The sequence below is a fragment of the Aulonocara stuartgranti genome (genome assembly GCF_965226115.1).
Source record: "Aulonocara stuartgranti genome assembly, chromosome: 23".
Classification (NCBI taxonomy): domain Eukaryota; kingdom Metazoa; phylum Chordata; class Actinopteri; order Cichliformes; family Cichlidae; genus Aulonocara; species Aulonocara stuartgranti.
In genome coordinates this window covers 5967153-5994187 of record NC_138958.1, presented here as the reverse complement: position 1 = coordinate 5994187, position 27035 = coordinate 5967153, and the positions used below count along the sequence as shown (strand labels likewise).

Sequence of the window (27035 nt, the reverse complement as noted above, 5' to 3'; positions counted from 1 at the left end):
ACAACATGCAGCAATTGGGGATGGGGTAAATAAGATTTTGGATACATAAGATGTGCCCAGTGCCACCTCTTCTTGTGGCGCTGCAAATCAGAGCAAACTTTTATGATAACACTACTGACCCACTTAGCTTCTGCCTTCAGGCCTCTGCATCTCCCTCAGTTGAACAAACTCTCCTCCCTTTCCTCTCCCACTGCTCTTCTCTACACTGTGCTAACAGAGTATTAAGGCCTGGTCACAGCCTTCTGGCACTGCGAACCCTCGGCTTAGTGGACCCATGCATGACTAAACTCAAATGTATGGTAGAAGCTCCTGACTCCTACCTTGAAGACGCTTAGCAAAACAGTAGACATCAAACAGCTCATCAGGGGACCTATTGCCGTAGTTACGAACTCCAGGTGAGTCCTCACAATCCCCATAGCAACCTGGCCGTGGTGACTGGATGGGATACCTGCAGAGGAACCCAAGAGATAGGGACAATGACAGAGAGAGTGAGAGAAGAAAAGAGAGTGAGATTAATATAGCCTGGCCATGAAAAAAGCAGCCAGAGACTTGGCTCCCCTGGGATGAGTCTGTGTTCACACGCATACAAAATAAGATAAAAGGTACACTTTTATCATTGCCTGCCCTGAAATACAATAAGTTTAAACATATCTTCCTCTCAGAGTTGACCAAAATATATTTCCCAAGTACTAATGAAAAATAAACACAGAGATGTCCTCTCTTGAATCTGGTTGGAAGCAAGAAATATAGTAACATTCACAATATGCGACAACAACCGCAGGAAAATAATTGGCAAGCACTTCAATGGATACACTATCTTGTTTGTTTTAATTGTTCTGCCCTCGGTGTGAGTTTCACAACCAAATCGTTTCATTTTAAATCGTTTGAAAATGCATTTAGTGCTCTAGCAGTATAAGACTGTCAATGCTCGAGCTTTTAGAAAGAGAAAGAAAGAGAGATAGAAAGTCAAGAAGAGGTTAAAAGAATCAGGAATTTGTGTGGTGGCTTGGCATGCCTGTGGGGCTAAAAAGAAAAAAACAACATCAACAATCTATATTTAGGCTCCAACTGAGCAATTATTCCACAAGAACATTGTTTCCTGCAGCACCACAGTGCAAACAAAGAGGCTGATTAAAAGATTATGCTGGGCATACAGGGACTTTATGAAGCACTTGGAAAAGATGCGCAATCAAATATACATGAAGAAGACAGACATGCTTGTGATATAAGAAGAGAACAAAATCTTTTAGTGTCTCAGGCCGCAGCTACTTTCTTTTTGCTTGGTGTCTGAGGAAATGGCGGTTGATGTCTATATTTTTTCACCAAGTATTAATTGGACACTTTCCTCCTGGCTGATGTGCAGTCAGAGCCTCCTGGATCTGGACCAATTAGGTAGCTCCCGAGTGAAAACAACAGGAGTGCGGGATGGAAGGCGAGAAAGAAAAAGGCAAGGAAGTCGTGCCGCAGGAAGTCTGTGAAAAACTGTCAGGCAGACAACAGTCAGTGTGCTTGTCAAGTGGAGCAACGGCAATTTGAAATTAAAATGCTGATATGGAAAACAATGTGGAGAGGCAGGCTCTGACTGGTAATGTAAAAAGGGATTTAACAGAAAGTGGCAAGCTGAAGTACATGGCTGACAGGCAGCTCAGAGGGGGCTGATGTAGTTAAACTGCCTTTCCAGTGTACAAACAAGCTATTAGGTCCAATTATGTTGCACAGTATCAAGTCTATGAAAACCCCCAAAATATCACAATGACTTTCAAACTTTGATACTTTATACTTATAGATAGTTCATTAACTTGTGTTTTTGTAGACGTATTATTTAGAGATTGTCTTTTGTTATAATGTTTGATAGTGAGGAAAGCAATCACAAATATTAGTCTTATCTACTGCTTGAAAGAGGTTTTATACGATAACTCTCTTCAGCAAACCGTGTTAGTATGAGAACTAGATAGATAACTTATTTAAAAGTCAAGTTCAGCTGCAATCTATGAGTCAGTCAGTGTCTATAGGCAATGGCGTGTCCAGCGGGGTGGCCTGGGGGGGCACAGGCCACCCCCCCCCCAACCAGACTGGCCACCCCAGGTGTCACCCCAAAGGCAAAACAATAAAATTCAATCAAATATCAAATGTCCGATTATGTTTTCACGGTGACGCTCAGATATCCGAGTGTAAGTGAATGCAGCATCGGCTTCTGCGCTATGTGCATCACGTTAGCAAAGGTAGGAGAGCCAAGAACGAAAGACGTCACTGCAGGAAACAATTTTTCGGTGAAAGAAAATGAGGACAGAATAAATGTCCCGGTAAGTAATATTAAGTTTGTTGAGTTTAGTAAACTTCGGCGAAATTAGAATACCAAGGAAAAAATAACACTTAAAGAATTATTGCAGCCGTGGAATATTTCAGACAGTATGCTACAGAGGGGAGCTAACATAAGAGTTATGAGTTATAAGATGTAATCTAAGTCGTAACATTGCTGTATGGAGCTGCAGATTTGGTTGCAGGTTAACATAGCTGGACTGGCCATCGGGCTTATTTGACTTATTTTTTATTTTTTTTGTAACGGCATGAACAATGAGAGGTGGTGGATTGGCCAGATGCAGGTCGATGTGTAGAAATAACTCCGTTGTTTGGTGGTGGCTATGGCGGGGCTTCCACAGAGGCAGCAGGTGGATGAGGGAAGGGGAGGCAGGAGGAGAGCCCCGAGGCAGCCACCAGTCCGAGTGTCAGGTGAACTGAACTTCAGGTAAGAAGTCATGACCTGCAGTCTATCTGGGTCAGATATAAACTAAGTTTAGGTGGAGTTTATTTTCGTTGTGCTGACTTTTTACTGTCAGTTGCAATAACTCATACTGCGTTCTAGCCAGCTTGGAGTTTTTATACAGCTGTTCGGTTGCTATGATGTTACTGATAGTGAAGTTTATTTTATTCATAAGGTTAGTTAGTAGAGTTGCCAACGGCTCCTTAAAAAAATGGAATGGTCCCTCAATCAGAGAAAATATTACACGTTTCGTATTGAGCTGAGAAGAGACGCAGTTTGTCCCGAACTTCAGCTAGAATGGAAAAAGACACAAAGCTGGATTTATTCTGTCTTTACGCTGCACAGCTGCCTCTTCTCTCATCCTGCCTCTCCTGTTGCTACTTCAATCATGAAACTGATCGATGATCAGCTGATCGGCTTTTCTCTCTTGTTTGTTTATCGCCCACTTTGCGCCAGAAAGACGAAACCAGCAGATGTGGCGCTAAACAACAGCAGCACGTTTAAGCTTGATCGGCTGTTGTTAGAATTTATTTAATATTAATTTCTAGTATCAGCTGATGTTTGCTGGAGCCACAGCTGTAAAGCTGCTGGTCATGATGTCGGTTTGGATATCTGGTGAGAGGGAAACGTGAAGACCACCCACCAGGATCCTTTTTTATGTAGCTGACAGCTGGTAACTGTGCAGGGGCGGGTCTAGCAAAGTTTTGCCAGGGGGCCAGGTAGGGCATTAACAGGGAAAGGGGGAACAAAGAAATACTTTTCTTTCTTATTCTCATTTAAAATATCTAGCTTTTATTAAATAATTATCTAAATCTTACAACCAAAGTTTTTATCTGACGTAAAATGTATAGAAATCATACATATACCAAAAAGACTGTACATCACTGTCACAACAGGGTTTGTTTTCATTCAAAGGCTTTATGGCTTTAATACCTGGTGGGTCGGTCTGTAGTCAAAATGCCCGATTTTCTGTCCCAGTCCAGCCCTGCAGGTTATACTGGCAGTGTCACCATGCCAGCTGAATGAATGTATTTCATCATCAGCCAGTGTTGTTCTTTATCAATATTACCAAAGTTTACCATAAGGCAGCATAGAAAGTATTTACTTGCTTTCAGGTTTTATTCAAATATTAGTCTTTTCAGTTGTTTCTCCACTTTTTTCCTGTTTCAAAATCAAACACCAGTTTGTGAGAAGATTATCTTCTTTTTTTAACAGGCAGAGAAAGTTTTACATTGGAACTGGCTAATTTGTCAATTGTTTGCTACAAATGTTCGTATTTTAATATTCAAAAATGTTTTTGCCCAAAACATATGTGCAGTATATGTCAGTAAAAATACTATGCAAATATTGCTGTCCTTGAATGCTGAGTAAACACTGACAAAGCACTGATTGTATCTCTTGTACTTTATCAACGCAGTATCTAAAAACTTTGCACCGTAGTGGTTAAAATCTCATTCTAATAAGAGTTAAAAGTGCATTTGGTTATTAGGTTTATAGGATTATTGAATTATGGTTAAGGGTTGGTAGAATTTTTTTTTAAACATTATCTGCCAATTAAATCTGCCACCCTTCTCCAAATCTGTGCCCCTACCTGGCCCCCCCAACAAAAATTTTCTAGACACGCCACTGTCTATAGGATAAATAATGTGTTGCCTGTAACCGAAGAAAGTTTCCTCACAGATTCTCTAAAACTTGAAATTTGGCACACTGACTGATATTTTTCACCAAACCTCATGACTACACCTCGAGCATAGCAATCCCAACCAATGGGGTTGGGCTTGCTGAAAGTAATTTTGTGCATATATCTTTAAACCACATAAATGAGGATTCAAAAAGGATCAAGCAAAGCGTTCAAAGCATGTTACAAGGTCAATTTCCACCATACAAAATCACCAAAGTAATGGATGTTTTGAAGACCTCTTCCAGTCATCCCCAAAAATACCTTCAGTCAAATGTTGTTGGGATTTTTTAAATAACTCATGTGCGTTCTTAAGTCACAGCCAATGAAAAGCACCAATCAAGTGACATAGATGAACTTCAGACAAAGCCTTATGAAAGTGAAAACACAGAGCTTACAGAAAGTGATTGTGATTTTTGGCACTATTAGATCATTATCCCATAGCGTCCTGCCTAACTGCTCACCACTGTTTTTTCATTTCAGCTATCATTAATGACCTTTTAAAATTTACCCCAGGTTTTCTCAATTGGATTAGCAGAAAACAATTCAAATAAATTGAGGGTACCAATTCTTACACATGTTATGAAACTATGCATGAACCCATGCCATTTCCCATTACAGTGGTCCCTTGTTTTTCACGGGAGTTACGTTCTAAAAATAACCCGCGATAGGTGAAATCTGCAAATTAGCCAATTATTATAGATGTTTTAAGGCTGTAAAAGCCCTCACTACACACTTTATACACTTTTCTCAGACAGGGATGAACATTTCACACTTTTCTCTCTTGTTTAACACTCACAGTTCAAACCTTGTAGAAAAATAAGTCCAGTATTGTAGAATGAAACCAAAGACACCTGCAGGTGACGACATTTTGTCGACATTGTTGTGTTTGTTGGGGAGAAAATTTACAGACATACAGAACAAGACTTCAGAGTCACACAGCTTATTTGTTGTCATTTCTAGCCAGAGGGAAAATATGTCTTTTTTTCACAATTTTTCTTCTGGATTTGCTGATGATACCCTTTATTTAATGGGGGTTTGTTGCACAGATTCCACAAAAAGACTGAGGAGTCACTTGGGTTTGTGAACTGGCTATGAACATCTTGTGTTATTTAAAGCAGACTCCATGAGTGGGGAGTGGATTTGAGTGATTTGGGGTAAATAAAAGGGTAATTAATGATAGAAGCAAAAAACATCTAAATTTAGCAGCAGTGAGGTGGGCGGTTAGCCAGGCCATTCTACGTTGGGCCAGAATTTTAAAAAACGGACATTGTGAATAAATAACTTGAAACCAGTGATTTGGGCCATCACATCATAAGAAAGTAATGACAGAGGAGAAAGAAAGCAGATTTAATGCACTTCAAAACTGGATATATTTTTTTAAGACCTGGAAGCTATTTACATTGTTTATATACAGTTTCTAGAATGTAGTAATTCAGCCAGTATATTAACTAGTCATATTGAATAATGTATTCTTGAATTTTATTCCAACAAAACCCAAATAGCTCTTGTACCCAGCTTGAAAAGCCTCACCGTACAGTCTGGTCAGAAAGCCAGCCAGCGTCACAGTTGTCATAGCCATCAGCAAAGGTAGCCTGCAGCTGACCAGGTGTTGCGATGGCCGCTGAGTTCTCCATGCACACCCTCTTGGCATCAGCAAAGGTCAGGGCATAGCGGTCATGAGGGGCCCGGTAGTGGAATACCACACCTGGAGCAAAGAAATTGTGATAAGAAATAAAGAGGAAGCTCAAAAAACACGAATACATAACATGCAACCTTCAATTCACCAAAGTATTTATGAACTATAACCTTGCACCATCGAAACATGAGCATGTACATGCTCACAGGCATATGTGCACAAAGCCCCCTTGACATCCTCATCAGGTGTTGACATTGTTCCATCTGTGTGATATGAAACTACAGGATTCAGATTCAGGAACCTCTGTACGTGAGTCTCATTTGCATCGGATAGTCGGTTGGCTTATTTGAGAAAAGAGATGTTGCCCTTGGATACAGAGATTGACAAACAGTGGTGATGTTTATTTGACTGATTTAACAGTACAAACACAGTGTCCCCCTGCTGCACGCCGCCTGCCTCTGAACCCATGATGGAATGACAAAGAAGACAGACAAAGAAAAGGAAAACCATGCGTGCATTAAACCAAAGTGAAAAGAAAAATAGGCAGAGAATATGAAAAGCTTGGTTAAAAATTTTGAAGTAGAAAGACATGACACAGTATATTCCATCGAACCTGGAATAGAACTGCATCAGAAGGTCTATCCAAGTTCAAGTGTTTATCCTTCAGTTCACACCTCTGGTTGCCTTTCACACAACACTGTGCCCCTGATGTGCATCCAGCAACATGAAAGCTAGTGGCTGTTTGGCAACTAATACATCGCCTTTATCTTCGCTGGCATTGTCTGGGAGAGTGACAGATATTCCTATGTGAGACGTAGGGCCCTTGTGACAATTTGAGCATTAACACTCCAGGCTTTAGCGCAGAGAGTAAGCAGGGCCATTTGTAGACAGAGAGAGTTCCCACAGCACCAGCAGTGCATCTGCTGTTGCGGGCAGAAGAAATGTTTTGTTTCTTTTCTCTTCTCCTAATTTCTCAGCCTCCATCCCTTCTCTTTTGAGGCTGCGGGGTTTTGTCCAAACATAGATGCTACTGTAGCTTGCTGGCTAACACATGCACCAGAGAGATAAATGGGTTTCCTCTCAGCATGGGAAACCCAGTGCCTTTCCACAGGGAATGCACAATACCTCATCTCATCTATTTTTACCACGATGCATCTTTGTACATCCCCACACAGTCTCCTAAGGGAAAAACAGAAAGCCACCATATGATGCCCTCGTTGCTACACTAATCAGGAGCTGGTGTCTCTTGACACTTGAATTATTATATGGCGCAATGTGCTTTAGTGTTTAAAAATGTATAATTATTTTTCTTTATTTAACCCAACAAATACAATGAGGCAATTTTGAATAAATGATCAACCTTTTTTGTTTAAATTACAGAGCGGTAAGAGCTGTTTCAAAGTGCTAATTTTTTTGAAAATACAATCACTTACTTGCTTTCTGGCCATGGATGAGAGAACCACTTTCAAGTCTGACAATATAAACACAGCAAATACAGAAACAGCTAGTCTGACAGCATTTGAACATTTTGTGCCATTCTGAAAGGAGCAACAGTAACTCTACTACATTGGGCCAAGTGATATTTACATATCACTTTAAACACATATGTCTGAACTGCAAGCAATTGGATTAAAGGCACAACATGTAAATAATGAATGTGTCACAATGAAGTTAACAAACTGAGCAATGCATTACAAGTCTAAAGATAGTTTACTCCCACCTCTTGGTTGTATCATCTTTCTGCAACTGATGTATTTTAAGTTCAGAGTGTGATTTCTAAACCACACTTTCATTCCTAATTTGTGACAACGCAGAAAAGGTGACAAAGGAAACAACAGAACATAAAGTAAAATTAAACAGTCGCAGTGCTGACCTGTAAGTTACACAAGCGCTATATGAGGAAACATTTCAAAGCAGTGACATTTTAGACTAGTGTGTTAGACACTGCTGTTCGATGCACTACAATCATCATCCACAAAATAAGAAAAAAACAAAACAAAAACAAACTTTTGGAAAAAAGAAAACAACTTCAATCTCTCCAGTAAACTTTCAGAAACTTGCAGAGTTGATATCAGCTTTTCTAGATGGTCGTCTTATAGCTGACATGATCTGGCCATTCAAGTAGTTTCCTTCCATTCAGAGGTTACATTAACAATAGTCAGTGCAGATACACTATGCACTGCTCTTACAGCAGTGAGCTGCCATATGTCACCACAGAGAAAGTCTGACAAACACAATCAATAGCACTGCGTTGTAATTGGTGAGACACAGCCAATTGGTCAGTCAATATGTGCCAGGAGAAAGGAAGACGATGGAGACAAAACAAGGAGGAAGAAAGGCAGAGGGAACAAGGGAGAAATAAAAAAAAAAAAACAAATGGCAGAAGAGGACATCAGGGAACACACAAATTACTCTATAAGAAGAGTGGTGTGGATTAATATGATATTAATACAGCTGAGCAGTATCAATACCTGCTAATTAACATGTTGAGCAGTTGGTAGAATTAGCGAGAGGACGGCTGTGGTCTGCCATGTACCGTGACTTCCAATTAAGACTAAGCCCTGGAGAAGGCTACTCCTCGCCAGCTACGTAATTGGCTTCTCTCTGAAGGAGTGGTTTTCATGGTGTATTAATCAATTGGCCAAGAATGGGAGGACACAGGGTCTCCTAAGCATAGTGGCAGGGGTCTCACTTATGAAATGTATTCTATGAGCACCTATTAGGTGTTCTTCATACTTGACAAAACCAGATGGCATCCTTGTTGAAGTACTGAAATTAGGCATTAGGCATAGTGGTCTTTACAAACAGGCACACACAAATTTCCCACAGACATTAACAAGCTTGCACGTGTTCACATTTGAACCATGTGCAGAAACTGAGTGCAGTCTGTCTCTATTACTATGAAGAGTGAAAATGGAGCCAAAAGTCCTCTGAACTTTTACAGCTTCTGTTGGTTATGTTAGCGGTAGCATGGCTTCGTAGTAAGTGGTGGCGTGGTGTACAGTGCCTAATGCATCAATCAGTTCCCGGCAGTCATTATGATAGTAGGTTATTATTAAAAATAGTGAGTGCCCCGACAAAAACCTATGATAGCTTTGCAGATAAAACACCCAGACACGGTAATAATAGTTCCACTAGAGCGAGCTACCTCCAAGTAGCGTGGTATTCCACAAATATCGGTTTCCTGGACAGAACAAATGGTTTGCCTATTTAGTTAAGCCACCTAGAGCCACACAGAGCTCTCGGTGCAATGCTATTTGACAACACTGTGCCCTGCTGGGTTTCTACCTTATTGGCTTCATTAGGTTTTCAGTGCATGAACAGCACCTGAATGGCCCAGGTCAATGATGTTTAATGTGTTTGAGTTCCTTCACCTTTTCCCTATCATCATACATTCTACATAAACAGTAAATAACCCTTGCTGTAATGATTGTACTAGCCTGACACGGAAACAGGGTCATTATTATTCATAGTGGCAGACCTTGAGAGCTACAATGGAGCTATACACAACCAGCGCGGCAGTTATTTGCTGAGACAGTTCTTTGTGTTGGTTAAACACACATAACGCATACATAATGTAATCGCGTACATCAACACACACTGAATAGAAATAATCAGTTTTTATGAAGATACTTCCTGCTTTCTACCTTTTTTCTTTTTCTTACAAAACATTGAAAATAGTGTTAATAATTCGTCTTATAGCCATCAAATTAAAACAAAACCTGGTCACGTCCTAAGTTTGTTACATGTACAAACTCTGATTAGGATGAGAGGAGGCAGTGGTATAACTGAACACTACAATAATAACACAAACAATTAATGAAGATTACCCCAAATATGCTGTTTGAGTTTTTGAATCTTTTTATTAGTTTAGTTCTTGATTTTTTTATTACTGGTAATTCTGTCTGCACTCCTAATGATGCTACATCTAACCAGATGAACTAGCAGTAATTTTAAATTGCTACTGCGTTGTATTCCAAGTTGTTTCTTTATATAACAGATACTACATCCTGAATCAGTTGCACAGATATTGTACACACTACTAAATAATGAAGTGTAAGCTTTTAAATAATTTTAAAATCATCTGGACCGTGACTGGGATCATTTTGAAATGAAACTGGAGCAATTTTAAAACAGAATCAGTCATCCAGTCACAAATATTATACTGTTGTTTTATTGTAATTCAGCACTGCAGGTATATTTATTTTGCAACTGCTTACAAAAAAAGACCCTGGAGCCTACTTTTGCCTACCTCCCAGCTCACACTGAACGCAACATCAATGCCTATCCCTGCAGGTGGTGCATCCACAGGATGGGGTAGATACATGGACTTTGCTAGACAGGGGTTCATGCTATTTCTTTCCACTGTAATTGACCGAGCATCATGGTTACAGATCTGGCCACCAAATGCTTGGCGCCTAGTTTTCTTCCTACTAGTTTGTGGATGAGGTTATCGAGCTCTAAATCTTCCACTTCTGGAGTTTTCTGCCTTAGAGGTAGGGTGAGGAGCGGGTGATGCTAGTGTGACTACTCACTATATTTTACCAGAAGTAATTTAAATGTAGGTGAAATGTTGAAAACTTTACCTTAAATTTAAAATAACTATCACAGTGAAAGAAAAGTTTACATTTTATTCACCTGTGACCTCCAGAGGAACTGTGTCCTGCTCATCATTAATGCCCACCACTACCTCACACCGATATAGACCAGAGTCGCTAGAGCGCAGCCCAGTCAGAGCGAGACTGGCATTGTAGCGGTTCTTATTATAACCAGGCAGTGTGACACGACCCTGGAAGGCCTTCTTCACCTGAGGAGCAGAGAGTGAGAAAAATAGTGAAAAAAAAATGTTTGAGAGAAATAGCTAAATTACAGGTAAGTCAAGCATTTACTAACGGTAAATATGTTTACTGTACCTTGACCACATTGTCTTTGGCCACCAGGACTGACTGTTCCTTTTGCAGGCCATCAGAGCCTCTTTGGCCCCAAACCTTAGTCCACTTGATTCTGGGTGGCTCATGGAATGAACCAGCACTGGGGCGGAGGGTGAAGAGGCAAGGGAGCAGAACTGTTTTAGAAAGCTCCTCACTTATGGTCTGATGGGTAACCTTCCGCATATTCACCACTGTATCTGCACTGGTTAAGCCTGAGAAGAGGAGAGGAGAAATAAATCAGTGCTTTTCATTTGTAAATGAAGTAACAAAATGTTTTGTCTCATTAAGCAGGTTTCTCTTAGTTGCTTCTTTGAGAGTCAAGCATGTGCTTTCCCTCTGAGTTCCGTTACCCCATCAGATCTTTCTTGTAGTAGAGTAGAAGGGAAAAAACACAAGCTCATTGTGTCCCTATGATTATTGATTATCCGTCATTGATCCAACAGACCATTAGCTTGATATCTAACACTGGGAGGCATATATATAAAAGATTTCAAAGGTGCTTTCATGAACCATACATCAAATGTGGATATGAATTATAGGATCAATATTACACACCTCTTTTTGCAGTTTAAGTCACCACCATCCCCACCGTAAAAATAAAAATATTTTATCCTAAATGCAGGGACAGGATATTATTAAAATGAATGACTTTAAGAAAAGGTAGTGTCTTGAGCAAAATCCTGCAAAGTTCTGTTATTGATATTTGTTTTCAACCAGTGTAAAACTCTTTTTTCAATGGAGTTTCTTTAATACACATCATACATTATCTTTATGCTCTAATCCGGTGCCACCTTCACAGAAAAGATATAGGTAGCTCATTTACATTGTAGAGGGAAACAAAACAACACAGTGATGCAGTTTATCACTTCTGAGCTTTATCCACTTCTTTGTTTCTCTTGTGCACAGTGTATGAATGAGGTTAACCTGTAAACGCTTTCCCCTCATCTCACTTTTTTATAGTTCGCTTATCAGTCACTACTTCCTTTCTCTTATTTCTAAGAATCCTGATAAAAAATGTTGCTGTCTTATCTAATTTGCCCCAAAGACAAGAAACAGCCAAGAAACACATTCATTTTCAATGTACAGTTGTGTGTATGCAGCAGCTGATGGGTGGCTTAATGATATTTCTTGCAGCCATGCCTGGCTGAGCTCCATGACTCCAGGAGGGTTCAATCTTTTGGGAAAGCAATTCTTACATGAAAGGTTCATTGTATTTTTTGTTCGTTTAATTGAAGAGAATTGTTCCCTCCAAATCTGAAGTCATGACTGTGAGATGGACAGGTGGGTTAGTGTAGGGCTGCAAGTGATGAGGGTTGTGTAGCAGACTTATGGTGAAGAAAGAGCTGAGCAAGAAAGAAAATCCTTTGATTTATTACTTATGGTCATGAGCTTTGGGTAGTGACCAAAAGAATTAGACTGCAGATACATTTAGATGAATTAATTTCCTCCGTAGGCTGGCAGGGAATAGCTTTAGAAATATAGAGCTGCTGATCCCTTGTGTCAAAGAGAAGCCATGCGATGTGGTGCAGGTCTCTAATCAGGATTCCTCCAGGGAAACTTCCCTTGAAGACCTCAGGGTAGACCTGGAATTTCAGGGGTGATATCTATCTGGCCCAGCAGTGTCTCTGGATTCCCCAAGAAGAACAGGAAACAATTAGGCTGACTAAAGTTTTGTTAGTTGCTGGAAAAATACATATGGAATACCCCGATTAGCTTTCTGCTCTTGTAATTGTTTTTTGTCATTAGCAATTGTTATCATGTATTCATTCTACAAGGGCACCATTGAAAGTGTCCTCGCTGGCTGCTGTGTGGAACCGAGGCTGCACAACCTCCTGCCAGAAGACCGGCTGACCGGAAGACCCAGCAAGCCATAGTGAGTGCAGCCAACAAGATTATTTGTGCCCTCCTGCCCTTCCTCATGGACATTTTCAACACCCATCTCTTCCACCCTTCACACTTCCTTTTCAGCTTCTTGCCTTTGGGAAGAAGATTTCTAGAGCATCCGGGCTCGCTCTGCTAGACTGATAAACAGCTTCATTCACCAGGATGTTAGAAGACTGAACTCTGTTCACTATCACCCTGCTCTGCCCTCTAACCCTAGACTGTAAAACTATCTCACATGAGTTGCATTTAAATCTTTAATGCTGCTGTCTGTCTTTGGTAAACAAAAGTCCCATACAGAATCCAAGATCGTTCAGGCCACACGAGAACTTAACACAGGGCGCTAATAAGATAGTGAGACAAAGGCTGAGGAGAAGATGGGACTATTTATACAGATGGGGTAATCAGGGAAGTGGAAACAGCTGAGACACAAGTGTGAGTCACTTGAGTCACTTGTGAGGACAATCAAGACAGAAGAGACAAGTAACTATAAAAATAAAACATGTTAAAGTGTTCCTGAGTGAGACAGAGTTGCCCTTGATGCATCCATCAAAGTGTGAGCGTCTGAATGTTAGGCTAAAAGTCTTAGCCATAGATAAAAGTGGTTGTATGAATGTGAATGCATTAATAAGGCTTGTACTACTAAAATGATTGGAATAGCAAAGCACTATATAAACACCAGTTTCATTTAAAATGAGGAAAGACACACAGGGATTAATAAATTCATGAATGTAAACAGTATCTATTACTAAAAGATAACAAGCATTATAATGGTCAGGAATAATTGAAAATAAAACCTCAGCACTAAACAACAATATACTAAGAATAAAAGAAACCTTAAAGCAAAGAAACAGAGAGTACCTAAAAATAAATAAGAAACTGAGACTTCAAAAACTCTGGGAACAGACCAGGGTCCACAGTAAGTTACTTTATTAATAAAACATGTTTTAAAACTGGCCTGTAGTGTCAGTCAGTCAGCAAATAATTAGAAACACAATTTGACCTGCAGAGAAGTTGAAGATCTATATCAAACAGGTACAGCTGCTGCTAAGAATGAGTGACAAAAGACAAGTAGAGAGAAAAAACAAATAAAGAATTTAGCACAGCCAAGGATTGTGAAACAGACAGTGAGGTGGGGAAAATGAGCCTACCCGATTTCTTTTATTAGTGTCGGTTTCCGCTGTCATGCTCCATTCCTATTTGTCTGAATCCATGTTAAAGTACTACACGCTATAAGGTCAGCCTGTCCTGCCTGTAATTAAATGGCATATTTCTGGAACAGTGCTTTTCCAGTGATCACAGACGCATCGCTGCGTGAGCTGCTCAACCCCTCCGTCCTTCTCCCATCCTTGTCATTTTTCTCCCCATCTCCTGCCATTCTCTTTTCCCTCTTCGTCCCCTGCAGTACAACCACCTGCCAGCTTTCAGATGAGCTTTTCAACTCACTTTTTCTTATTTTTGTATTTTTATTCCACATATGTATAAAGATATACTATTTTTTTATTATTATTATTATTGTTTTCAGGACTTGATCCTCCTTAGCCCTTCTGTAAAAATTCACTTATTCCACCATTCTGACTCAACTTTGAATTAGTTGCCTTATCTTTGACAGCCACTGAATGCAATGCTCCCAACAGGGGAATATGATGTGAATGTGTGTGTGTACTTGCAAGTGGAAAAAAAAAATCTTATCTCTTATTTACTATTCATGGAACATCAAGTGCACACTCTCTGCTCTGCACACACAGACACACACACATAACACACAAACCTTGCTGCCACATTTCATCCCTTACTGGATAGTTAATGTGCCTTTGAACACACATAAAAAATGTGCATGATTAGCTGTCATTGCTCATTCCTGTAGCCCTTATCCTGTTGCAGTTGCTCAAGCTAAGAGGATGAGTGCCTCTTCCCTGATAGCTTAACATCAGCCCTCCCATCACATTTTCACCTCCCCACAGACGCATAAACACACATTAATACCCACTTCTCTGCTTCTCCCAGTGACATCGCCTTAGACAAATGCTACTTGTTTAACTCCCTCACCGACAGATCTGTGTTGCTTGGCATGGCAACATCAAACAGCATTTGTGCTCTGAAATGGCCTCTCGTTTTGCACTCGAGAGGCGTTCAGCCCGTCGAGTGAGGTGACCTGTGAAACAAAATGCATGAAGCTTTCGAAAGCAGAACGATAAGACAAGAAGGGGAGGTGAGGAATAAATAAGCAAAGCAGTGTGGGTTGTTACCATGTGGCTACTTAGAGAAGACACCTTTTTCTGATTACTGTTTTTTCTCGCCTATGTATTAAAAAAATGTTTTTTTAGTTAGATGAATGCTCATATTTATTTTCTGGTGGCTCAATCAGTAAATAGCAACAAAAGTTGTTCCTCTTTAGCTTTACGTGTTGCTGGAGTTCCTGCGTTGTTAGGCTCAATCAATAACAATATTAATTTTATTATCAAAATATAAAACATATATATGAAACCATACATCTCAGCTGAACAGACACCACAAGTTCATGTAAACCATGGATACCACTGTTTTGCCAGCATGGCTGTTCCAAATAGCCTCTTGCCATGTAATGAATGCTTGACTTTCTCAGTATTTAATGCTCCCATTGGGGTTTATGTCAGGTGATTTTGTAGAAAGTAAAGCATATTCCCACAACCATGTTTGTTGAGGGTTTATTGGACTGTGATGTCATTCTCTCTTCTATTCATCTAACTTTCTGCTCATCCCATCTCTACCATCCTCCTTTGTCACACCACCCCTCTGCATGTCTTCCTTCACTGCTTCCATAAATCTCCTCTGTGGTCTTCCTCTTTTCCTCCTGCCTGGCAGCTCATGTGGTCACTGTTGGTCTGCTTAGCTGCACAGGGAATGCATCTGATTAAGTTTTTGCAAAGTGTTTTAGAGTGCCACATATTTTAGACACCTTCAGTCAAGGCAAGCGGTGACACTGAGAAAGTCCCTTTTTGCAAATAATAATGAAATGACTTCAGGCACTTTCACTAGTCCTGATTACTAAGCAATGTTTTTATATAATGAGCAGCTCACATCGGCTGAATGTTGACTCAGTGGAAGGTTTAAGTTTATCAAAGCATCAAGGTTACCAGGTGTATTGGGATGCTTATAATTTCTAATAAATTATTCATATTAATTTTGTCAATAACAGCACAGAAAATACTTGAGCTCTCTGGTATGAGAGTAGACGTGCAGGAAATAATTTACTTCTGACTTCTGTTTTACTTGATGGCAGCAACAATATCATTTTGCATTGATAGAAGAACTTGCAGAAGTAATCTAAAAGATACACAACTGACTCAATCATGACAGAGTCCAGGATGATGAGTTTGGAAGGAGGTAAGGAATGGGAGAGAAACAAACCCAATATCCAAACGAACAGAAAGAAAAGGAAAAAAGAAACAGGGGGTATGTGTAACAGGAAAATTGAAGTGATGTGATGTGGAAAGGGAGTCAAGAGAAGATGATGGAAAAAGTAGACATGCACTGTTATGATTCAGCAGGAGATGTGTAAAGATTGACAAAGTGAGACATTCATGCTCATACACACAAACACAAACAGAAGCGCACTTAAAAAAAACATCTTTCAGAAGAGAGGCTATCAGATTCCACTACCTGCTGTCACGCTCTTTGCTTTATCCCCCTTGAGGATGTGGCACTCGTCTTTGATTGTCACACACTCATGCACGTGCCCCTCCTCCCAACACACATGCCCGGACACACACAAATAGAGTGAAACGCGCTCCCAGAAGACAATCAACCTACAAACTTCCTTGCCTAAAGCGTGCACAGAACAAAAATAGGCAAATTTATTCTTTTAATTGGCCTGCCATTTTCTTGCCAAGTTCCACCTGCGTAAGTGTCATTTGGGTAACAACCCCAATGTTGCCAAAAGCGATACAAAGCTTTAAATGTAGCCAACCAAGTTTCACAATCAAAATCTCATTCACATTCTCCCGCCCACTCTTCACTCTTTCTGTCCACTTTATTTGGACAAATGCTTATCTTTGTTACATGGCCAGTGCTGCAATTTGCTCAGAGAAATTAAATAAAAGAAATTGCCGATTCACTTGTTGAAAAGCCTAAATTACATCTCGAAGGGGACTGGGGGAATTTTGAAAGAAAGAAAAAAACAAGACAAACAACAACATTGCTCTCTTCCTCCATGGTAATGAATGTAAACAAGCAAGGGCGCCAGTGCCACCTCTATCTGAAATCTGCATTTAGATGGAAATGTTGTCACAGGCATAACCCACACAAGGCTCTTTTGTTTTGTTATCTATCCTTGTTTCATATTTCTCATTGTCATTCTTTTTTCTAAACAAGGCTTGGCTGGCTGTGAGGTGAAAAAAGACAAGAGGAAATCCTGAATGTCAATACAAAGCAGAAAGGTGCTCAAAAAGGGAGCGTGTGCTCAGTAAAACTTGTCCACTGGCAACATTGGATAGCAAAACCCAAGGTGCTATGGAGGACTCTTCTAAATGTCACCAGGTGATCTTTTATTGACCTCATCTTGTGTCTTTGCCTGCATGGGTACGAGAAGGGTAAGGTGTAACAGGACACATCGTGCAACTCTTCCCGGAAGATCCACTTCCAGCAGCCTGCAGGTAGAGCTTAGATTTTCCCATTTTCTCTGTTGGTTCACAGAGGCATCTGCGTGATCATCACCACTGACCCATCTGTTTTTCCATTAGAGGTGCTCTCGAATTATTAAACAGTCGGAGAGCCTTTATATAGCTGGCACGGAGCTGCACACAGACACAAGGTGGGCGGTAATGGCATTTTCACTGTAATAGGAACACAATTGAGAACATCATTCCTTGTTCTCGTTCTCTCTTTCTTATTCTTCCTCCTTTTCTTTCTTTCCATGGGGCTTGCAATGGGTTTTCCAAAGATAAAGGCAGCATTGTCTTCAATTTGCCAACATCACAGCTGCCAACCTGCCAGTCAAGAGCTCCCGGGACTGATCGAGTATATCCCTCTGCAGTCGTCGGCACTCCACTTCTGCTGCCTGCATGCCAGCTGATTATATGTTTGTGTAAGTGTGTGTGTGTGGACAAGTGTGTGCAGGTCATAAATCATGACAGACGAGCTGTCTGACAGAGTCACGCCGCTATTTGTTGATTACTGTGTTAAGAAATGACAGTCGATACAACACATACAACTGCACAGCAGCAGGCACGGCTTGAACTCTTTTGAGATTTTGCTTTCACCTGGGAGGTGCTACATAAAGAGACAGTTCACAGGAAGCGGTTTATATTTATTTAACTGCAATAGGTAAATGCCTTACTAATAATTCATATATGATTATCAGAAACATAATTGTGTAAAAATAAACAGATTTGCAACTGTTGAGTTCCTAAGAAATTTTCTGTTGCACTTTTACTCAAGTATTTATTTATGATACAGTTAGATTAGTTCTGATTATTTGTAGACTGTAACAGTTTTGTATGTTTAACTGGCCTCCTGTGCACTTGGTGCTCTGATACCTCACTAAAAAACACAGCACTGGGTTAAATAATCTGCCAGAAATGAAAGTTCTGTGTTCAAAGACATCCGATAAAATGCACTTAATGCACATGACAAGTGTTTTAATGATGCTGTTTATTTTAGATGTACATTACCGCTCTGCATACTCAAATACTGCTCAGTTGTTTAATTAATAATAATCAGATTAACCATATACTTTGCAAGTTAAAAAAAAACTAACAACAACAACAAAATAAAAAAACAGGTACTCCTGTTTAAAGTTAAAAATCATTAGACCTCAAAGTGGCCCTCAAAACTGACTATGTAGCTGCTTAGTATGAGGTTATAGTTGCATTTAAATTTTTTCATAAGAAATTATTCAAATTAACACACAAGGAGAAATATTTATATGTATTTTACTGTGGTAAGTTTCTTTGGTAAACAGGGAAAACAAAAGAAAGAGGGTAAAGTCGAACTTTTTAGAGCAAGTGGAAGCTGTATAAGTTTTGCCTTCTGTGTGAATAAAACACGTCAAGGGCAATGGTGGTAAGTGGGGGTTAGTTTTGTTTTCCTGAGAGCATTTCGTTTGCTGTCTTTATTGTTTTGGGGTTTTCTTTGTTGGTTGTGAAGAAATGCATCCTTTGAAAAAGACCTTGGATGATGCACAAAGACAAATGGAGAGAACAATAACAATAACAAAGCCAAGCAGAATAACATCACATAGCGCCACTATTATTGACAACATTTTTACTAATGTCATGGATTTCCAAATTAATAGTGGTCTGTTTGTCTGTGATATAACTGACCACTTACCAGTTTTTACTTTGTGTGACTGTGATTTAAAAAAAATAGATACCAAGATCATGATAGCAAAGCGAATAATAAATGACGAAGCAATTCATGCCTTCAATTTCGATTTAGCACAACAAGATTGGAGTTCGGTGTATGAAGAGTCAGATGTGGACAAGGCTTATGATAATTTTCTAGATATTTTTACTATGTGGTACAATAAACATTGTCCTGTAAACGAACACATGACAAAGAAAAAAAAGATAAAAAGTCCTTGGCTCACAAAAGGAATTATTAATGCTTGCAAAAAGAAAAACAATCTGTATAAACAGTTTATCAAAGTAAAAACAAAAGAAGTGGAACAAAGATATAAAGCATATAGAAATAAATTGACTGATATTATAAGAACGAGCAAACAACTTTATTATAGAAGAAGATTATATGAAAATAAAAACAATATAAAAGGAACTTGGGATGTGTTAAACAACTTAATTAAACAAGGATCTTCTGGAACATCATATCCTGAATATTTTACTGATGCAAATGGTGAAAATCACAACATGAGTAATATTGTCGATGGGTTCAATAAATTCTTCATAAATGTTGGCCCTGAGCTAGCAGCGGACATCCCGTGTCATAAAAATGAAAATATCAGTAATATAAAATCAAATCCCTTTTCACTGTTCCTCTCAGCTACAAATGAGCAAGAAGTAATAAATATCACATTAAAATGTAAAAGTAAGTCTTCAGTGGATTATCATGACATAAATATGTCTGTAGTTAAACAGGTTATTCTGAATATTGCTAGTCCCTTAACATATATCTGTAATTTATCATTTCAGTCCGGTTGTTTTCCAAAAAAAATGAAAATTGCGAAAGTAATACCACTATATAAAAGTAATGACAAACACAGTTTTACCAATTATAGGCCTATTTCTCTACTGCCTCAATTCTCAAAAATTCTAGAAAAACTTTTTAATTCAAGATTAGAAAAATTCCTTGAAAAACATCAAATAATAAATGTTGGTCAGTATGGTTTCAGAACGCAAAGAACCACTTCAATGGCGATAATTGAGGCAGTAGAAGAAATTACTGATACACTGGATAAAAATAAATATGCAGTTGGTATTTTTGTTGACCTCAAAAAGGCCTTCGACACAATCAATCACTCAATTTTACTGGATAAATTGGAAAGATATGGTATTCGAGGGAAAGCTGGTAACTGGTTAAAAAGTTACCTAACAGGTCGGGAACAATATGTTAGCATAGGGCATTACCATTCAGAGAAACTTGGTATTACATGTGGTGTTCCCCAAGGGTCAGTGTTGGGACCAAAACTTTTCAATGTATACATAAATGATATTTTTGATGTTTCTCAAGTACTTAAACTCATACTGTTCGCAGATGACACCAACATATTTTTCAGTAGCGATGATTATACTGATCTTGTAATGACCGTAAACAGGGAGCTAAAATTAATAAAAAAATGGATGGACATAAATAAATTATCATTAAATATAAATAAAACTAAAGCAATGTTTTTTGGTAATTTAAAATATAATATAGAATTACCAATTATCATTGAAGGTGTACCAATTGATAATGTGAGTGAAAACAAATTTTTGGGAGTTATAATTGATAACAAAATTTCATGGAAACCCCACGTCAGACACATAAAAACCAAAATTTCTAGAAGCCTCGCAGTTTTGAACAAAGTGAAACAATTCCTTGATAAAGATGCACTTCGTACTCTGTACTGTACCCTGGTTCTTCCATATCTTACATATTGTGTGGAAGTGTGGGGAAATACATATAAAAATACAACTAATCCATTAGTCACAGTACAGAAACGAGCACTGCGTATTATTCACAAGGCTGGTTATCTAGATCATACTCACAAATTCTTTCTTCAGGCAAAGTTACTTAAATTCCAGGATCTGGTTAATTACAATACATCCATAATTTTGTATAAAGCTTTTACTAAACTTTTACCGGCAAATTTACAAACTAGATTTGAAATTCGAGAAAAGGTTTATAATGTGAGAGGCTTTGGAGAATTCAAATTACCCAGAACTCGAACAACCCGTAAAGGCTTTTGTGTGTCTGTATGTGGTGTGAAAATCTGGAACAGTCTGAGTTTACAATTGAAACAATGCAAAAATATTCATAGATTTAAATTTCTCTACAAACAGTTGGTCTGGTCACAGTATACTCAATGATGGGTTTTAGTGTGCTCTGTAATGTCTGTCCTCTTACCATTGCTGGTATGGATTCCAAAATAAAAAATAAAAAATAAACTGTGCGTATGTATGTACATATATGTACTTGTGTGTGTAGATATATATGTATGTATATGTATGTGTGTTTGTTACTTGTAGTTATTACTGCCTGTTACCTGTGGTAATGCAATTTATAATTTATATATTCTGTATTCAGTTATGAAGGCTCTAATTGTTGGTTGCGAGCTGCCGCTTAGATGCTTGTATCTGCCTGGGGCTGTTGATGGGTCTGTATGCAATGATGGGCGTAGCTGCGGGAAGTTTATTGTTTTTTTTGTTGATGAGTGAGTATAGGGGTGGGATTTAATAAGTTTTCTTCGTCCCACTCCTTTTTCAGGCAAGTTTTGTTTTTTGTTTTGTGTATTTTATGTTCAATATAGGTATTTGTTGTGCCTGAAAATGAATAAATAAATGAAATGAAATGAAATGAACAAGATGAATAACATGAAAACGGCGATGGCTGATCCTTAAGCACTGCCACGTTATCGCTTACGAAGAGCACAGTAAACGACGCTGAGGCTGATGCCGCCCTGTCCAAGCCAAGAAACCATAACCATGGCAACAGAGGCGCCACAAGTGCAAAAAAAGGCGGGAAGAAGCTTCTGATTAAAAGCACACTCACACGCGCGCTCACACATGCATACACACTTTAACTGTGTGCGTTGTCGGTGGCCTCCTCAAAGAGCAGATCTGATGCTATGTACTGTATAATGTAAATTAAACGAAGGGCTGGTTTCCTCATTTTTCCATCGTGTTTGATCAGTGGTGTGTGTTTCACTGCAGTGCAGCTGCACTACCTCTACAGGAAGTACACAGTCTCATCTGCAGAGACGCACACTGTAAATATACAAAGTTACACAAACAGTTGGATCTTCTAAACCAAAGACATTCAAAGACACACTAAGTTTTCTGTGTCTGTGTGTATGTGTGTGTGTCTGTGTCCATGCACATTCATGTCACCTCTCTAAGCACACCAGATCTGCCAGGCGGACATCATGCAGGGTTTGGAATTAATGTCTTCTTGCTGACATTCTCTCTCATGATATCTTCCACCAAAACATCCCTTCAACTCCCACTTGTTTCCAGGAGTCCTCCTCAGCTTCTTGATGTTTTCTTTCCTATTGCGCTCACGTCTTTCTTCTCCATCCATTGGGTATTTTGTGCTCTTATTATATACCACCTATGCTTTTCTGCCTAACCGACTTCTTTCTCTCTTAACGCCTGCTCCTCATTTTTCTCAGTTTGGCTTTTCTTCATATAAATCCTAATCCTATTTCAAAGCTAGACTAAAATTTATGAAAAGTAGCCTTTGGAAACAAAACCTAATGTGACAGACAGGAGAATGTACACATGCACTAATTGCAAATTCCTGTCTTACTTAATTAACAGCAGCCATATGCAGACATGTATTTTGTTATGTTCCTGATTTGTAAAATGTATCCTCTGCAAAAGGATTTCTTTTTCACAAACTGTTTCTGCCACTTGACATGTCACACTAATGAGCAGCATTTTGCATTTTAGCTGCTTTATGTCTCTGCCAGAGATGTGTGCTAATGTTACCAGTTGTGCGAAGGAAAAAAGATTTACAGACGGAAGATAGAGCGAATCCACAGTCTTAGCGAAAACAAGACAGAACAGATGAGACAAATCAGGAAAACATTTCTGATATTTAGACTGAACTGATGCTGTGCTATGTAACAGGAATATACAATGTGGCTATACAATAAAGTTAAGATTATGCTCAGTTTGATATACTGGCTGAAATGAATGGCCGACTGACGTTGCGTCTCAGACATTTATTCCTTCCTCTAAATGTCACCTGCAGAAATCTTTCTACTTGGATCTTAACAGATATTTTATCTGCTTGTAACTAAACGCAGACAGTCGGTGCTTTGTTGAGCAAGTCAGCCTTCTGAATGATCACACTGCAGCGGAAAGCAGAGTTTGCAACAATCAGATCAAGTGAGAAAGAATAACTGTGACTTGTGTTTGAAACTATAATAGTGTTCAAACAGCCAGAGTTTGGATTAAAGATGGATTTATTTTGTGCTGTGAAATTTGCAGGGTGGGAATTTATCTAATGCACGTCTGTTATAATTAAGCCTTGATAAATGAACACAGTGCTTATTGACCTGGTTAGAGCCAGGCACGTTTTTTTTCTGTACAAGAAGCATAATCATAAAAGGCAAAAAACATATATGATCTAAATGTGACCAATCGCTTCTTCAAGGCAACCTTCCTATGCAATTCTGGACTGCTTATAGTGCTGCTGCTATTTCCAGACTGCTCACTAGGGTTTGGTTTTGAAAAGCTCTAATTTAACAGTCCCATCCTGAACCAGGCATGTGGTCTGAATACAGTTAAAGCCACGTGAGGGTAGGTTTGAGGCACAGCCTGCAAGAGTACCACTTCTACTAATGTTAATGTACACCAGTACATTAGGAGTGTGAGCGAGATAAAAGACAAAAACAACGTTACCAAACATGGCACCCCAATTGACGCAGCTCAAGGCTCACATGTCCCAAAAGAGGGCACTGTAGAAAAGACGGAATATGGGAATGTGGAGGCATTTTGGCTGTTTAATGTCCAGCGTTGAAAAAGACTATCATACACAGCAAACTGTGTCACTCCACAAATTGTTCTTACCATCTGAACCAGTGCCATCCTCTAGCGCTCGTGCAATGCAGGACTTGACGGTGCCAGACACTCTCTCCCATGCCTTGCCTTACCATGAAAGCAACAGTTCAACTTATTGCACAAGTCACGATGCCAGCAAGCAACAATCAAATCAAACAAATCTATTTAAGCGGGTGATTAAAGTAAATGACCCTCGTTACCAACTCCCTGGGTATTTTGTGATCAGGTATATTCCCCCATACCTACTGTAATCTTAAATCATGCCTTAAATCCTTTCTAAATCTGACTACATGCTTTGTCTCCTCCGCCTTCCTAGGTGACAGTTATTAACCCTCTCACTGTAGCTCTCTGTGCCTGAGCTGACTTTTACCAGGCCATGTCAGGCTTCACACTAACTTCCCTGAGGCTGCTGCCATGACTAATTTTGGACCTTCTGAGGCATAATGATACCTTTATCTTGCTTGGCACACTGCCGACATTTTAAAATTCATAAACATGCATATATACAAGTATATCAGCGTTTGTACAGGAGTGCAAGGCAAGCTCACACTATCGCCAACACACAGACAGACACGTGCAAAAAGCTCACACCTAATCTGTTCCTTCCCCACCATCTTTCCATTTCAGGGCTGTCAAGCAAAGTGTCACAGGGTGAGCTTTAGTGCCACCCCTCCCAGTAGTCCCCTACCATTGACTATTTCCAGAGCCACTCAAGTGGAAAAAAGCACAAAATGCAAGGAGGAAAAAAAGAAAGCGAGAACAGGCAATGTTGATGGCCTCAAAAACTCCTCCAAAACTCCAAAACAGAAGCAGGGAGTGTCTTCTCGCATGACATACACACTCTGAATTGTCACGAGTGTGTTATCAGACTCCTTGGAGATGCTCTGTGTGTGTGCGGGCTACAGTTCTCTGTAAGTTGGCTGCAACTACCTGGCAGATGTAACCTGAGGCTTTCACACAAACAAATACACACAGAGAAAGACAGAAGAGTTGGCTGCATTTTCATCATCTCTCTGCTGTGGAATCAGAGCCCTGAGTCACAGAAAGGCCCTGCTGCCAGGACAGTAGATTTTTTTTTCTTGCACAGAAGGCAGAAACAATGCAATACACTGAGCAGACGGTTGGGGAGGCCACTGAGAGCAGTGAGGGGGCGTGCAGTCTGTCCTACATACACACCAGCACATGCAGATACACACAGATACACAGCAGGAGTGTACAAGGAGAGTTTGGAGAGGGCAAAGAAGTACCGTGGGTTGTAGATCCTTGTATTGCATACTGTGTCCTTGTAATGGACAGATAACACTACTAAACAGACAGATAAGATAGCAGTTAACCAGATTAGGCGTACAGGCTGACAAGACTTAGAGTTCCGTCTTAACTGTATGGATGATTTCTTTTCATACACCCAATTACATGTTTCTCTGTCACGATGTCCTTTTCTAAACTCAAAGGTTTAGTGAGTCCGTAAAACAAACATTCAAAAGTTTGGCTAACTCGCTGACACATAATGAGAGGATTAGGATCGTAAAGTCCAGCTTTTGAGCCCAATCAAAGAAAAGTTTAATGAGCTCTGCAAATTTATATTAGAAATAAATATCTCAGAGACTTATCAAATCATTTCAGTCTCTCTAAAATGGCTGAGAGGGTGAAAGCTAGCTTCGGAGATCTCAGATGTGATTTCTGTTGTACTTCTCATCCTTTCAAGCTCCTCTTGAATGAGCCATTGGGGTAATTACGAGCAGATGAAATGAAAGTAAGTGGGCTGGTGGTGAAGGTCTGCCAAGCATTCACATCGTGAGCGCGGCTACAGAATTAGAGGGAAATGGACACACTGACAAAGAAAATGTCAGCATGACCGAGAAGAGCTAATGAGAAATGTAAAGAGATGTGGTTTTTTAATCTCCTTGAAGATAGCTGCGGAGGGCTACTGCTCACAACATGCAATATTTCACAAATTGGCCACATCTAAATGACTATAGCTATTATCCATATTATATTGTCCTTAATTGGCACAGCTAGCCATTATCAGCTACTGCTAAGAAACAAAAGATATAAAACTCGGATATAACTTCTGGGTCAGAAAAGTGAGGCAAGAGTGGTCTGTGTATCAGAGAACCTAAATCTTGTGATTTAATTGTTTATAATTAATCTAATGCACACTGTAGAATCATACACGTAAGAGAAAATTTGTAGAAACTTTAGCTTCTGGGAAGATTTCCGAGACACTGGTTTAATGGCTATGTGTGCAGATGGTTATCAGAAAGTTCTGTATTACATGCACTCTAGGTCAGACGATGGGGACTGCCCACAGTTTAATGAGGACTCACCCCAGACCGCAGTTTGAAGCAGAAGGAGGGCCAGCAGGAGCTGCGGTCCACAAACAGGCAGTAAGCCCTGCATCCTGCTGCACCTGGAGACAGAGATGAAGAGAGAGGGAGGAAATGTGAGTACACAAAGGAAACTGTAATCAACACATTGCCCTTGTGAAGTTCTTCTAATACACTAGACATGCTTGGATGAGTCATCATTAATAATTCCTTTTCAAGGGATTTTTTCCCCCCTGTTGCTCAGTGAAGGCCTTAGGACACACATACAGTTCATTCTTCAGTTTAATTTGCTGTTTCGTAATGTGGGTGGGATAAAGTCTTCTGAAGCCTTTTCAGACAATGGTGATTAAAGGCTTTTAAAGGCTATGTAATAAATACCTCGACTTGATGTGACCATTGTGCTTAATCCTTTTGAAGTACAATAAAGAAATAGACGATTATCTTTACACTTCACAAATAGCTATTGCTCAGAATTAAATGTACAGGCTGAGATTTACCTTTTATCTTTAAATCTATCCCAATATGTGCTTCTTTCTCAGAATATTTCATGGCATAAATTTTCACCTTATATCCAAGCTCTCAAAAACCATGCCATACCATCTTTGCGCACTAAGCCA

The 27035-nt window shown here is 39.5% G+C and overlaps 2 protein-coding genes across 10 annotated transcripts in view; one reads left to right on the top strand and one right to left on the bottom strand.

Moving 5' to 3' along the window:
- ncanb (neurocan b) overlaps nucleotides 1–27035 on the bottom strand; it is a 175596-nt gene that overhangs the window by 110687 nt on the left and 37874 nt on the right. For both annotated transcript variants that reach the window (XM_082523078.1, XM_082523077.1), the window contains exons 2-6: nucleotides 26419–26501; nucleotides 10992–11221; nucleotides 10717–10885; nucleotides 5973–6147; nucleotides 321–448 (exon numbers count right to left, since the gene is read on the bottom strand). In XM_082523078.1, coding sequence (XP_082379204.1) covers nucleotides 321–448; nucleotides 5973–6147; nucleotides 10717–10885; nucleotides 10992–11221; nucleotides 26419–26491 — 775 coding nt within the window. In that variant the 5' untranslated portion in view covers nucleotides 26492–26501. The remainder of the gene's footprint in view (nucleotides 1–320; nucleotides 449–5972; nucleotides 6148–10716; nucleotides 10886–10991; nucleotides 11222–26418; nucleotides 26502–27035) is intronic.
- Nucleotides 2107–18164, top strand: LOC309699883 (uncharacterized protein). 8 transcript variants are annotated; one of them, XR_014274520.1, is made up of 5 exons: nucleotides 2107–2303; nucleotides 12785–12882; nucleotides 17244–17524; nucleotides 17612–17682; nucleotides 17812–18164. XR_014274520.1 is itself a non-coding variant. In XM_082523081.1 (5 exons), exons 1-5 carry the CDS (start codon nucleotides 2130–2132, stop codon nucleotides 17813–17815), a joined length of 399 nt encoding a protein of 132 aa, XP_082379207.1. In that variant the 5' UTR covers nucleotides 2107–2129; the 3' UTR covers nucleotides 17816–18164. The 8 variants fall into 8 exon arrangements, 2 of the variants coding, with proteins under 2 accessions (XP_082379207.1, XP_082379208.1); XR_014274521.1 differs by lacking the exon at nucleotides 12785–12882 and having other exon boundaries at nucleotides 2107–2746; nucleotides 17244–17308; nucleotides 17461–17524; XM_082523081.1 differs by lacking the exon at nucleotides 12785–12882 and adding an exon at nucleotides 2661–2746 and having other exon boundaries at nucleotides 17461–17524.

Excerpts from the sequence above, each read along its gene's own strand:
- LOC309699883 (XM_082523081.1), top strand. The coding sequence starts at position 2,130 with ATGTCCGATTATGTTTTCACGGTGACGCTCAGATATCCGAGTGTAAGT. Across the intron at positions 2,304-2,660 it reads AGGACAGAATAAATGTCCCG|AGGCAGCAGGTGGATGAGGG; the intron begins GTAAGTAATATT and ends GGGCTTCCACAG. Across the intron at positions 17,525-17,611 it reads CCACTTCCAGCAGCCTGCAG|AGGTGCTCTCGAATTATTAA; the intron begins GTAGAGCTTAGA and ends TTTTTCCATTAG.